The sequence below is a fragment of the Odocoileus virginianus genome, chromosome 31 (genome assembly GCF_023699985.2).
Source record: "Odocoileus virginianus isolate 20LAN1187 ecotype Illinois chromosome 31, Ovbor_1.2, whole genome shotgun sequence".
NCBI classification, from domain to species: domain Eukaryota; kingdom Metazoa; phylum Chordata; class Mammalia; order Artiodactyla; family Cervidae; genus Odocoileus; species Odocoileus virginianus.
In genome coordinates this window covers 17274934-17288767 of record NC_069704.1, presented here as the reverse complement: position 1 = coordinate 17288767, position 13834 = coordinate 17274934, and the positions used below count along the sequence as shown (strand labels likewise).

The 13834-nt window shown below is 44.8% G+C and overlaps 1 protein-coding gene across 5 annotated transcripts in view; it reads right to left on the bottom strand.

The window, feature by feature from the left end:
- The window catches only part of ABCA1 (ATP binding cassette subfamily A member 1), a 132837-nt gene that overhangs the window by 42704 nt on the left and 76299 nt on the right, over window positions 1-13834 (bottom strand). For all 5 annotated transcript variants that reach the window (XM_070459352.1, XM_070459354.1, XM_070459351.1 and 2 more), the window contains 8 exons: window positions 12971-13211; window positions 10969-11108; window positions 10513-10629; window positions 6379-6576; window positions 5374-5579; window positions 4382-4558; window positions 2590-2812; window positions 704-925 (listed from right to left, as the gene is read on the bottom strand). In XM_070459352.1, coding sequence (XP_070315453.1) covers window positions 704-925; window positions 2590-2812; window positions 4382-4558; window positions 5374-5579; window positions 6379-6576; window positions 10513-10629; window positions 10969-11108; window positions 12971-13211 — 1524 coding nt within the window. The remainder of the gene's footprint in view (window positions 1-703; window positions 926-2589; window positions 2813-4381; window positions 4559-5373; window positions 5580-6378; window positions 6577-10512; window positions 10630-10968; window positions 11109-12970; window positions 13212-13834) is intronic.

Sequence of the window (13834 nt, the reverse complement as noted above, 5' to 3'; positions counted from 1 at the left end):
TACACACACATAGACACACACAGGCATTTTTCAGGGTCCTCTCAAGCTCCCTGCTTGGTCGGCGATGGGCTCAGTGTCATAGGAACCTGTCTGGGGCTGCTGATACCTAATGGGTCCAGACAGAAACACTTGGAGCATCTTATGGGAAACTCAGGAAACAACTCACTCTTACAGGGACTTGCATACTTTCAAAGGCCTCTCCTCCTCTGTACAAAAGAAGGAAGTAAAGTCAGGGATTCGTGGGGAGATGGGGCACCTGTTCCTCAGTCATGAAGTTTAGAAAATATTACTCAAGTTAAACTGGACACAAGGAAGACAAAGGTCCAGAACAAGCCAGCTCTGACCTCAAGAACTTTCAGTTCTATCTGTGGCTGTGACTTTGTGGTGAGCTTAACATGGCCAACAGAGCTGGGACATAAAAGGCAGAACAAGCCTCTATGCTCTAAAGGATAGGGCCATTTACCCGCAGCTGGTGCAGTCTGGCTCCCTCAAAACTATCAAACTCAACCAGTGTTCACTCAGAGGCCTAACGATAAACTACACAGTCCCTGCCTTCAAGGAGCATACAGTCTAGAATTGAGGCTTAAGTCCCCATGGAAAGAGAATCTCTTAACTTCTGTTTTCAGCTTGGACTACAAAGCAGGGGTGAAATGCCAGGGGCGGGTGTGACTGCAGGTACTGCCGAAGGGCCAGAGCGACTCACCATGAAGATCTTGAGGGTAAAGCCCACGTAGTCTTGCCACGCCACACACAGGACATACGGCAGGTATAGAATGAAGTAAATGATGCCTCCACAGGCGGCCGCCAGGTTGGCTCTGGAGAAGAGCGTGCTAATCAGGAAGCACTGCAGGATGGTCACCGTGGCAAACACACACAGGAAGACAAACACCACGCTGGGGTCGCTGTAGGGCAGCAGGTTTCCTAACTGGGAAGAAAGAGACCGAGTAAGACTCTCAATAAGCAATGATCCATGGGAAGCAGCCAGGGCTTATTCCTAGTCTCTTAAAGATGATATAGAGAAACAGCGCTGTTCATTTTTCTGGTGAGTGAACTGAAGTCTACAGAAGGGAAATGACCAGCCCAAGACCACACAGCAAAAGAATAGTAGAGTCAGAAACAGAACAAAGTCCAGGCTTGATATTCACCCAGGTTCATCTCAACAGACAATTCTGTTCATTGTTTCTCCAAGAAATAATATCACCTTGTATAAGGACTATAAGCACCAAGAAAGAATTGCAGGAGATAGCATCCTGTGTGACCCCTCTCTCTCTGAAAGCCAAGGAAAATGGCCAGGCCATCCCCTGTGAGACCGTGCCATGGATTCTGGAGCCACACAACCATCCAAACTCTGTGGACCTGCCAAATTTCTCTCAAGTAGTTGGTTCTGTTTCACAAGGACCTACGAACACACAATTGGCAGAGCAGTTCACACCCACCAACCACGGGACCCCCATCCTGGCCACAGAGCTCAGGTCTGGCAGTCAGATATCAAAACACGAGGTGGGGCTTGATTTCAGCAAGAACTGCTCTGCCATACTGCCGGGTGACCTCAGGGAAGTCCTTAACCTTCCTTGGCCTCGTTTCCTTGTATGTTAAATGGGTTACTTAGTGAGGACATCATAAGACAGCACATGCATGTGTTTTAAATAGTGTTTGGCAATCAGTAAGTACTCACTTGTAATGATTAGTAGCTAGTATTCAATTAATTGTTAGTTTTTTTTTCCTTGGTACCCCTCTGCTTTTAACAACATTTGTTTTTAAAAGACGTATTCTTTAATGAAACAATTGAGAAAAAATTGGCACGTAAATCTATTAATGTAAGGGGTGGACACAGAACTGCACTGTACAGAGTCCCCTTCATGGAAAGGCTTGCTGACTGGCTGTCAGCGGACAGCCTCAGGTGCCAACTGCTCTGGGTTTGTCCCAGTTGCAGAAAGCTGCCCAGCTCTGGGGCGCATCTTTCTAGTTACTATTTGAGGGGCCTAAGACTATGGATTGTCAGAGAGGGAGGCCTTGGGGTAACCTAAAGGGCTGGACATTTCAACTCCATGGCCAGAGTGCCCAGGGGCTTAGCCATGCACCACAGTTCAACTCCTGTCTCTGCTCAATCCTGCATCCTCTCTGTTCCTTGGATATATATAGATTCCTAAGAAATAAACATACACCAAACTCTATCTCAGCCTCTGCTTCCAGAAAACCTTAACCTACAACAGTATCTATCCTTCTGATTATGGTTTTTAGAAATTCTGGCAGAATCATCACCCAATACATATATCTAGGAAAATGAGTAACTCTCAGATACCATCACAAGCCATCACCAAGCAGATAGCATGGTGTAGTTAAGCACATGCTCACCTAGGACATGAGACTCCTAGGTTCAGTCCGGCTTAGCTACTAACCGGCTGGGTAGACACTGGGCAAGTTGCTGCCCTTCTCGGGGTCTCACCAAGTTTCATCACTTTTCCCAACTATAAAATGAAGGAATTGCAGGGACTGCACCTCTGACCCTATCCCTCCCAAACAATCTGTGCTTTTCTTCTGAGCCGGTAGCCTGGGGAGCACAGGGAGGAACCAGTGAAGCAGCCTTACTTTCAGGATGACCACCAGTAGGCCGGCGCTCACAAGCAGAGGGATGAGGCTGCTGATGAACCAGCTGAACCAGAGGATACCGTTGTCCAGGCCCATGATGCGCATGGTCTCCTTCAGCCGCGCCTCCTTCTCGTACACGATGCCCTTGATGATCACAGCCACTGAGTAGATCCAGGCCAGCGTCATGAAGAGAGGCATGGACCGGCTCATGACCCGCAGGAAGCTGGAAGGGCAGGGGAGGATTAAAGGCAAGAGTGAGCCAGGCTCCTGGGCCAGCAACTCTGGGGCTGCATGCAAGAGAAATCACCAGGACCAAGCCCGAGATGGGCAGACCTGTGCACCCTGACAGGAATGCTTTGTGAGCGGGCAAAGCAGTGATTAAAAACTATTAACAAAGTGATGCCAAAGTTCTTTGAGGGCTTGCTTTAGTAACTAGACATCAGAGGTCATTAAGCTAAATGTGATTTTAAAGTACTAAAACAAAGCCAACAAAACCAAAAACCCAACTCATTGTCTCATGAAAGTTCAGCATCTTCAAGGTCATCTCATTATCAGCTTGCCTTGCACAACTGTTATAACAGATGGTGCAGAAACACACTTCGGGCAGTTCCTGTCAGTAACACTTCAGATTTCAGATTCCAAATGAGAAAATGAAATGCAGCGAAGTCAAAGGGACACAGAATCTAGACTCTGAAACTCAAGGTTCAAGTCTCAGCTTTACCACTTATGCACTTAGAGGGTATGTCACAACAGACATGTCCCCATCTTAATATGTTCTTTCTAGAGTAAAGCTTGGCTTGGGGGGGTCTTGGAAAAACTCTTCCTTTGGAAAATACTGACTAATCTTCCTGAAGGTGAAAAACAAGATAAATCCAGGTGGGGAAAAACAAGATAAATCCAGGTGACCTGGAAAAGCTAGAATGAACCCTGCAAGTAAAAGGGTGGTTCCAAAAGAATCTGGGAGAAATACAAGGAGAGTAACCCAGTTACTTCTGCAGTCTGATCTCTACACACACACACACACATACTCATTCTCATCCTCACCCTCACACAACAGAGAATGAAAGAGTTTCCAGAATTTGGAAGAGACATGACATACTTCAGATGCCTGCAATAACGACACCTCTGCCCATTCTTGCTCTCTCACAAGAAATCATGAGCCACAGAGCCACAGTCCCCACTTGGCAGCATAGTGACTAAGCACTAAAAGGTTATCTAAAAAGTCTAAGATAAAATGGACTTGTTCAGTTTTATTTGCATTGTTTGAAAATGTGGTTTACTACTTACTGAGAAGAAGAAGAAAAATTGATGTGAAGTCAGCTTTTCAAGGTCCATAACACTGTACCTCTGTATTTGGGGGACATGTGGATGTGTGAATGTATCTGGCATGTGCTCGTCATGACACATTTTAAACTTGGAGATTGGGCCAATTTTGACCAAAAGGATAGGGTGTGAAAAATAAAAGTTCTGGTAACCGTAGACCAGAAAGGAGTGAGGATTACTGGTGTGTGGTATGTGTTGATGTATGCCTATGCCTCAAACTGTCAACTACCTACATCTAGCATCTTATTTCCTGAATCTCCACACAACTTCAAAAACAACTGTTTTGCAGTAGCCACAGTCTTGTTTTCATCAATTTTTTGACCAGTATCAACACACATGTAAATTTAACCACAGCATTCTGTTTCCTCTCTTGGCATGTGTGTGTGTGTGCAGGCGTGTGTATGTACACACCCCACCTGGGGACAGTGCTAACCAGTGAAGTAAAGGTGGCAGCTTACTGGTAACTTACATGTCATCAACATAACAGGGGTAAGGCATCTGCTGCATGTACACGCCAGTTTTCCTCTCTGTGCCCGTCAGCACCCTGATGATTGCCTGCTCCACCACATCCTGCAAGTAAGCGAAGCCTCCCCAGACATACCGCATATCTTCAAAGGGGTCAGCCCGAGGACCAGGGTCCCAGTACCTTAAAACAAGCCACAGATGATTGAACATTCCTTAGAACCACACAACAAAAAATTCAATCACCCATAAGCCCACCACCACTACAGAGCCACTGTTTTTATTTCTGCATCGTACTTTGCGACCTCAGTATGATCTCATACTAAATTGCTTCAGTCTTGTCCGACTCTTAGGGATGCTATGGACTGTAGCCCACCAGGCTCCTCTGTCCATGGGATTCTCCAGGCAAGAATACTGGAGTGGGTTGCCGTGCCTTCCTCTAGGAGATCTTCCCGACCCAGGGATTGAACCTGTGTCTCTTAACGTCTCCTGTACTGGCAGGAGGGTAATTTACCACTAGCGCCACCTGGGAAGCCCTCAGTGATGTGTTTAAATAGATATGTTTTTAAATAGATACAGTCGGAATGAGCAAACCGCTTGTTGGCTTGGTTTTCTCCCATCCTCCATTGTTTCCTAACATTACTACAAGTGGACGTGTCAAAATTCACTTCATCATTTTTTATCTTGGTTATTTGCCCCCTTTTATAGAAATGGATACCATCAGCACAGGGAACCTAGTGTCTTTTTCCCTCTTTCTTTGTTCCAGTTGATTTAATTCCTTCTGACTAATTCCCTTAAATGGAAATGCAAAAAGAAAAGACAAGGATATTTTATGACCTTTGAAACAGCTGTCTCCACCATGAATGTGCCAGTTACACCAAAATCATGCCACTGATTTATCTTTGTTTGAAATTCTTACAAAATCATTAAAGGACCTCCCGTCACATTAGCTGCTCCTGGCTTCTCTAAGATTGGCTGGGACAACGTGATTCCACTTACCCGTCCTTGATCTTATTCGTCCTCTCCACATTGTCGATGTCCATCCGGATCTTGTACTTGACATGATGCGGTAACTCGACACTGCCGGGAGCGATTCCAGTGAACACGACGCCAGCCCAGAACTTGCGCTCATCCAAGAGTTCCATGGACTTGTTGATGAGCAGAACCTCTGTCGCTACTGGTTCTAGCTTGTTCAGGTTGACACACTAAAGGAAGAACAACCATCGTGAGCAGCTGACAGCCGGGAAAACGAGCAGCTGACGGCCAGGAAAAAGAGCAGCGGCCAAGGCAGCGTCTACACTAAGAGAGAAGCGCTAAGTGCGTGTCTTTTTTAATCCGCATCCTCTCACATCATTCTCCAATATTCCATTGACAATGGATTACTTGGGTTTTCACCTTAGCAATTTAAGAGAAATGTTGAATGTATTTTAGAGCCAAGTTACTCATACTGATTTTTTGTGGAGGGAAAGGGATTTCAACAATGATCAGGCCTCATTTTCTTCTGTTTTCTTAGTAATTTTGAGTCATAACAACTAATCAAACAGACCAAAAAAAATTTCATGTGTCCCTAATTAAGTCACATCATTTTTAGGATTCAAATTTTTTAAATGTAATCAGTCCTATTAGATTTTTACATAAGTTTCATAAGTAATGCTTTTTTAAGGGAATGCTTTGCTGCCATTAGGTAGCTGGATATCAAAACAGGAAAAACTAGAAGACAATGGATAGAGATATTCTTGAGTCAGACAGAATAAAGCTAGAAGTCAGGTCTGTTTCTGTCTGTCTGTCTCATTCATTCAACTAACATTTTTTTGAGTGCCTTTTCATACACCACCTGTATTTTTAAGTGTCTTTTCATACACAACATGTATTAGGTTGGAGGGATGCTACTGGAAATAAGACTACACAAAATTTCTAAACTTTACTCCAGTCTGAATCTTACTGCATCATCTCAGAGAAAGAAGCCAAAGCCTTTTCTAAATGGTCCATGGAACAGTTCCTCACCTCCATGAAACGAGAGATGGTCTGGATTGCCTGGTTGGTCTCATTGAAGGCTTCTCTCCAGGTGTACACGGAGCCATTGGGGGACTGCACATCCTCTGGGTGCTTGGCCAGAAATGCCATGATATCTTTGGCCTTCCAGTCTAAGCCTTCCAATTGCTGTTCCCAAAAGTCATCATTGGCTCTGCTGTCCAACAGTGTCTGCCATTCCAATGACAAAGTACAACTAAGTCTTGATGAGTGCTATACAATTTACAAAACCCTTTCACATACATTTTCATTTTTTTTATCTTTATAAAAACTGTGAGGTAGGTAACAGTGTTTCCATTTTACAGGTGAGACCACTGAGGCTGAAAAAAATAACTTTTTACCAAAGATGAGTCATACACTAATAGGCATGGAGTTGACCAGTCAATGTCAGTCCAGTATGAATCTAGTTTCCAGTACAGCTTAACAGTAAATGCTATTAACTACAGTAGTAACAATAATCATACTTATACTCTATACAATTACTGTTGGATTAAACACTTTACCTTATACAACTTCATAAGGAAGGTTTGTCTAATAGTTTCCATTTCACAGATGAGAAAACAGGTTGATAGAAGTCCCTAACCATAAGGTCACACAGCTAATAAGTAACAAAGCCAGGATATGAGACATGGGCTCTCAGATTCTATTGCACCTTCCCCCTGCATTATATCATCTTCTTCTCTTGAGACCCAGGCTGATAACTCCTCATAAAGACCCTAATTTCTAGACTGAATTAAGACAAACCTGTTTAGCTTAGGGAAAGAATGCTGCTGTTAAACCAAGTGAAACCTGATCTTTCCCAGTTACAGGATGCATGGGTCATGATGAAAAGGAGGCCTATCTTCCCTTTCTTTTCCCTTAGCTGGCTGGCTCTCCACATGGGTCAACATGGAAGAGCAGGAAAATCAATCAGGCGCTCAATCAGGAGGTGCAGAAGACCAGAGCAGAGGCCTGCAAAGATACGCTGCCAGAAAAATGGGTCTGTTTCAACCTCAGCTCATGGAAAAGAGAATCAGCTACAACTCCTGTCATACCTTCAAGAAGGCAGATGAAACTCTGACTCTACTGAAATGGAATCTCTAAAGGTCAAACTCTGCTATTCTTAAAATTAGTCTCATTTCTACTAACATTATAAGCTTTTCCCCATGTAGCTTCATATTTATTATTTTAATGGGAGCATAATAGTTTTTACAGGGTATATAAACCATAATTTCATTAACTATTCCCATACTGTGAAACATTTAGTCTATTTCTAATTTTTCACAAAAAAACAATTATTATAGCAATAACATTCTGTTTCGTAGGGTGTCTTCTTTCTTTAAAATTATTTCTGTATGGGATACATCCCTGAGGGTATGTGGAATGGAAGTACACGGGATAGCACACTTTTTATGGTTCTTACAATTTTCATTCCAAATCGCTTTCCTATAGGGAATAACAAATTATATTGTCATCAGTTAGGATATGTATTTTTATTAACATAATAGATACAAAATGGTATCTCACAAAGGTGCACAGGGGAATGGGTTAGTGATTCTGAAATGATTTTATTTGAGACTTGAACCGAACAAATAAAACCTGAGTGAAGACATGCAGTATTTGAGGCGAGGTCTGCCCCGCCCAGTGCAGCTTCTGAGCAGTACAGCCAAGGAGAGCAGCAAGGCCTGAGAGATGTATCCCAGTGGGATCACTGACTACATGATTCTAGGGCATGAAGATCGCCCTCAGGAGCAGTGTCCATGCAGAGGCTGAAGGTGAAGGAGACAAACAGCAGCTCAGAAAGAGCAGTTGAGTATCAATGAGTTCCATGACTCAACAAAGAAATGTCTCTAGATCTGTGGGTGCCTCCAGATAGAACAGGTGCAGACAGAGCCAGACACAGCAGAAGATAAGAGCTATCACGGAGTAGAGGGGTGGTTGCTGGGGGGCTGGGGAAACACAGAGGTCAAAGGGTATGACGTTCCCATTATTAGATCTGAGGATCTAATGTATAGCATGGTGACCATAGTTAATGATAGCATCCCGTACACCTGACACTTGTTAAGAGGTAACTAGGTGAAGGAAGGGACATGTTACTTAGCTCCAATGTGGTGATCATTTCACAGTGTACACATATATCAAAACATCAAGTTGTATACGTTAAATACATCCACTTTTAATTTGTCAATTGCACCTCAATAAAGTTGAAAAAAAAAAGAGCTACCCCAACAGAACCAGAAGTCTCAGGCACGGACTAATGTACCAAATGTGAGGCTGCAGGGGGTGCAGTGGACAGAGAAGTCCAAGCTTATAGAGTAAAATAAACACTCCTTAGTAGAGAAAAGAAAGCAGTTGGAGGAAGCTCCTTCGACTTCCACACACAGGCTGATGAGTCCCTAACTGGTGTCTCCAGCCTAACCAACCAGTTACACTCCAAGCCCTAGTATCCCCTGACTTGTTGGACATCCCTACCATCCATCGGCTAGAAATTAAGAATCACCCTGAAACTACCCTCTCTTTCACTCCTCCACAACCAATCAGTCTCCAGGTTTTACCCCACCAGTGAGCCTCTGCCCTGGTCTCTGCCTTCCATCTTTCCTCTCTTCAACTCACCTGTCAAACCAGAGTAATGTATACGTTGCCAAAAACCCTTCCATGGGTTTGGTAATGGTGTGTGAGAGCTTCAAGTAAAAGTCCTTGGCTTGACACCCAAGGCCCTCTCTACCACACACTGTGCCTTTCTCCCCAGCCACAGCTCCTACATTTCCTATTGCACGTCCTGGGCTCTCCAGCAGTATTCCCAATGAATGCCATGGCCATGTTGACAAGGGTCTCATCCCACAAGAACTGACAGCCTGTGACCTGCTGGAGCATCCAAGTCAAACTCTCTATTTAAGAGCAGGGGAAGCATCTATCTGCCTACAAACTCCATCTATTGATGGAGTTCCTTCAATATGGCTCCTCATTACCCTCTGAGGCTCGGAAGGAGAGAAGTCCAACAAGAAGGAATGTAGATTCTAAGGAGAGGACCAGAAGAAGATGTCTGAGACCACAGCAAGATCTATGACACTGTTTGTGGCTGGACCACATGAATCTCTTTTGGAGGAGAAACTGGAGCCCAACAGAGACCATCTTTGATGGGTATAAGTTGTTGTTATTATTATTAGTCAGGAATTATTCACTCAATCCAGACAAATTATTGTTCATGCTTCCCTGACTAAAGTCCCTTTGTTTTTAAAGCCTCCCAATTTAAGAATTAAATTGCAGGACCAGTGCAACAAAGATGACTCAGCTTTCCCATCACTGGAAGGCCCCCAGGGTATGGTCCCTCCTAGGGCATCTTGGGAGGGTCCTCAGCCTGTGAGAGTACCTCTCAGGGTAGATATACCACCCAAAACACCCAGCTGCCCTTCTGATCAATGACGTGTCAAGACAAGAAACCTGGCAAAATCCATCTGTGCTTCTTAATAGCAGCAGGAACAAAAGGAAGAGGCCTCTCTCACCATGGAGACAGGAAATAGTCTAATGATTCTCTGACTCAGCCCAAGGCAGGATGATGTGATTAAATAGCACTCAGACTCAAGCAAAGGAGACATTTCATTCTTGCTCAGACTCCTCCGCTTCTGAATCCAATTGTCTTTAGAGCACTTATCCCTTTTCAAGTGGTTCTGAAGCACTAAGTGAAATTCCCCGCCACGTAGTAACAGCGGCTCCTCACTCACACGGCGCCTCAGGGAGCAAGTATCTGTGATGAGTCTGCAGGTCAGAACAGCCTTTTGCTCGCACACCTCTGTCCAAGACCTACCAGGACCCAGTAGGGCTGAGTAAGGCACTGTGGCTCTACATCCAGAAAACAGTCAAGGTCTTGTAATCTTGTAATCTTCCTCCAAATACCAGTCCTAAGTTTCTTGGAACTCTGATTTTGACTGTCACACGCCTTGATGCTGACGTGCATGAGATAGTGTGATCTGTGCACCATCACCTGTACCTCTGCCAAATGACCGCCCTGCGGCTTGAGCAGTGCTCAGTCCCTCTATACTGGGTTCAACGTAAATAACTCTCTTCTCAGTCTCTTCTTGGGAACTAAAGAGCATCAAGCAGGCACACAGTAATCAGAGAGACACTCACCCGGACAAGGTCCATTTCTGAGCTGCTCTCCATAAAGGTCCAGATCTTGGGGCTGAGCTCTTGCCACATGCCTTCTAGATCATGAAACACAGCCAGTTCCTGGAAGGTCTTATTCACCTGGAGTCAACCAGGAAGCCAGGAGCAGCAAAAAATAGAAGAGGGGCAGAGACACGAGAAACTCAGCTACTCCCTGAAAAGACACTCCATCACAGAAGCCCTTTTCGAACTGTCCTTCCCATCCCCAAGAAGTGCCTGTCTGCAGTGGGGATTCAAACACCCAAGACTGGAGAGCTGACCCTCAACAGTCAGCAGGGGCCTCGGTCAGACTAGAGGTCCTCATTCTTTGGAAATCCCAGAATAGTATACTCAATATACTCCATCTGAAGCCACCTTTATATTTTTGTTCTTAATTCTAGGAAGAGTCTGTTGAGGGCCTCTCGGGCCCAGGTGGCTTACCTCAGTCATAAGCTGCCTTGTGACTGGAGTGTCAGGTGTATACAGGATCTTTCCAACAAGCAGGGGCTTGAGAGCTTTCCATATGATGCGGGAAAGAGGACTGGACTCCAGATTCTTCATCAAATCATTGCAATAAGGAGCTGTGAAAAGAATGAAAGGCAAATATTTGTATGCATGGTCATACATTTGTAGAAACTAACAAAAGCTTTAGAACCAGCTGGTCAGTCATAGGTTTAAATCTCAGCCCTGCCAATTAATGGTTATGTAACAACTTCAGATTTGTGCCTCAGTTCACTCCTCTATAAAATTAAAGTTAATGACATCTACTTAGCAGAGATATGGAGAGGATTAACTGAGACGATATCGGTGGAGCCCCTAGAACAATGCTGGATAAATAATCAAAGTTTATTTTAACACTGATGATGTCACAACTGAGACAATATAGAAGAATACTTTTTACCATGCACAAGCCTAGAGTTGTAACTCTAGATGACTTAACTCCAGCCTTCAACACTTTGTTTCCACTGGAAACAGAGGGTTGAATTTCAGACTTTAGTTTTCAAGCAGAAATAGAAAATCTCCCTTCAATTACTAAGTCTCATAACAAATACCTGTAATAAATGTAATGAATATCCCCAAGTGAAAAATCCAAAGTCATAATAGATAATAAGGTCTGATTATCCAGAAAGATTCCCAAATTTTTTTAAAATTTCACTCTGGGTTCTTTTAGATTCCAAGTATCCTCTACATGCTGCAAAGCTAATATTTAAAAACAAAAAAGAGGACTTGCTCACAGTTGTAGCTGTTGTGAAAATGAAGGCTCCCTCAGGCTGACTTACAAAGCGAGGGAGCAGAGGGGATGGCATTTCAGAAAACTGCCTACAGCACCCTTCCCTTCAGGCTCACAAAGTAACCTGCCACGGCTGGAGTGCTTCACTCCAGAGAAGAATAAAAGGTTCTTATGTTACAGTAACACACTAAAAGCCACCTCACTCAGTGTCTGAAAGACACACCTGCGGTTAGAAACGGAGAAAGGCTTACTTGCATCATGTTTTCAAGGAAAACGATGCTACTGTCTGCAGCTGTAACACCGGCTCCTCGCTGCCTCAGGCACAGGACACACGTCCCCACAAAACTGCCCAAGCGTGGGGAGCAGATATGGTGTAACAAGGTTCTCTAATGACACCTTGTAGCTAAGAACTAAAAACAAACAGCAGATCAAATGCCCGAGTCTGACAGCACACATGCCACCATGAACAGGTATTCTGGAGGTCATGTGTTTATGGGCAAAAAGCATGGAGCCAGGCAGACCTGGTTTAATCTGGGTTCTTGTGGATTAGCTACAGTGTGAATTTGACCAAGTCACTGAACCTCTCCAAGCCTATAAAATGTGGGGCTATAAAACCTTCCTTGCAAGGAATTCCCTGCCAGAGGTCAAGGTTCCATCCCTGGTAGGGGAACTAAGATCCCACAAGCTGTGGTCCCACACAGCCAAGAAAAGAAAAAACAAAAACAAAAAACCTTCCTTACAGGGTTACCATAAGGGTTAAATGAGTTAACTTTAAAAAAAAAAATGCAAAGGACACAGGAAATGTTCCCTAAATGCTATCTTTCATTATTGTTGTTATTGTTAAGTTTTTATTATAAAGCACATCTCAAGGAGAGCAGGGGGAAAAGGAAAGGGAGACAGGGAGAATGAGAAGATCACTCTGGGAACCACCTTCAGACATACCCCAGGAAACGAGAGAGTGACATTCAATCATCCATTCACTTGATAAAAACACTGTATGCCTGGGACGTGCCAGGCCCCTCTCACACAAGTGGGGACAGTTCGCTGATGAGGAGAAGATTTGCTCCTCTAGGAGGTCTGTCTGGGTGGCAAACAGAAATGTAAACAAATACCCAGCTGCTATGTAGGATGAGGGTAAGCACGAGAGAGGAGGCCCACAGGGCTGAGTCTGGGACGGAGGTGGCGCCAGGGCCCGGCTATGTAGACACTCACACGAAGAGTTGTCGTAGAAGGTGCCAGCGTCATCTTCCGTGCCGTTGCCCCCGAAGAGGGCTTTGTAGTTGTTGTCCTCGTACCAGTTCAGGGACTTGATCTTCAGGCCCCCGCCCTCGGGATGGCCGCAGATGATGCGGGACACAGCCTGGTAGATCTGGGTGGAGGAGCCGGAGTTGTTCACGTTGGTCAGAAACATCACCTCCTGCCGCATGTCACTCCAGCTCCTCATGCTGAACAGCTGGGGGAGGGAGCAGGTGGAAAAGGAAAAAGAGGGGGAAAGGTTGAAGACACAGGTTAGTTTCTTCACCTCTACAAAGCCTTACACCTCTACAAAGAAACAGGTTAGTTTCTTCACCTCTACAAAGCCTTATCCCAGAACGTAACTTGTCTGACGTCGCCTCTCAGAAGCCTTGTGATGGGGACCGCCAGAGCCACGCGACCCCTCTGTTGTTAGAGGGACTGGTATCACCTGAGAGACTGTTTGAGATGCAGATTCTGGTCTATCTAGAGTTCAAATCCACTTTGTCACCAGGTGCCCAGGTGATTCCCATACACATTAAAGACTGAAGTACAGCCTAGAAGTTGGTGGAGCCCCTGGTGAGGGGCTTTATCTCATTCAGATTATCATCGGGTTTACAGAAGAGGATGCTTTCCTTGAAGAATTATGTGTTCACATGTGTACATCAGCAACTGCTCACCTCCTCGGTCATGGCCTCATTTCTAAAACACCTCAAACTTCAGGGTGGAAACTGAGGTACCCTCTGCCCCTTGGCGGAAAAAGCACTGTGTGTGAAATCCCCACCCTCGTCTCAGCTAAGCGCCAGGCGCTGGGAAGGAGCACACGATGGGACCTCGACTTGG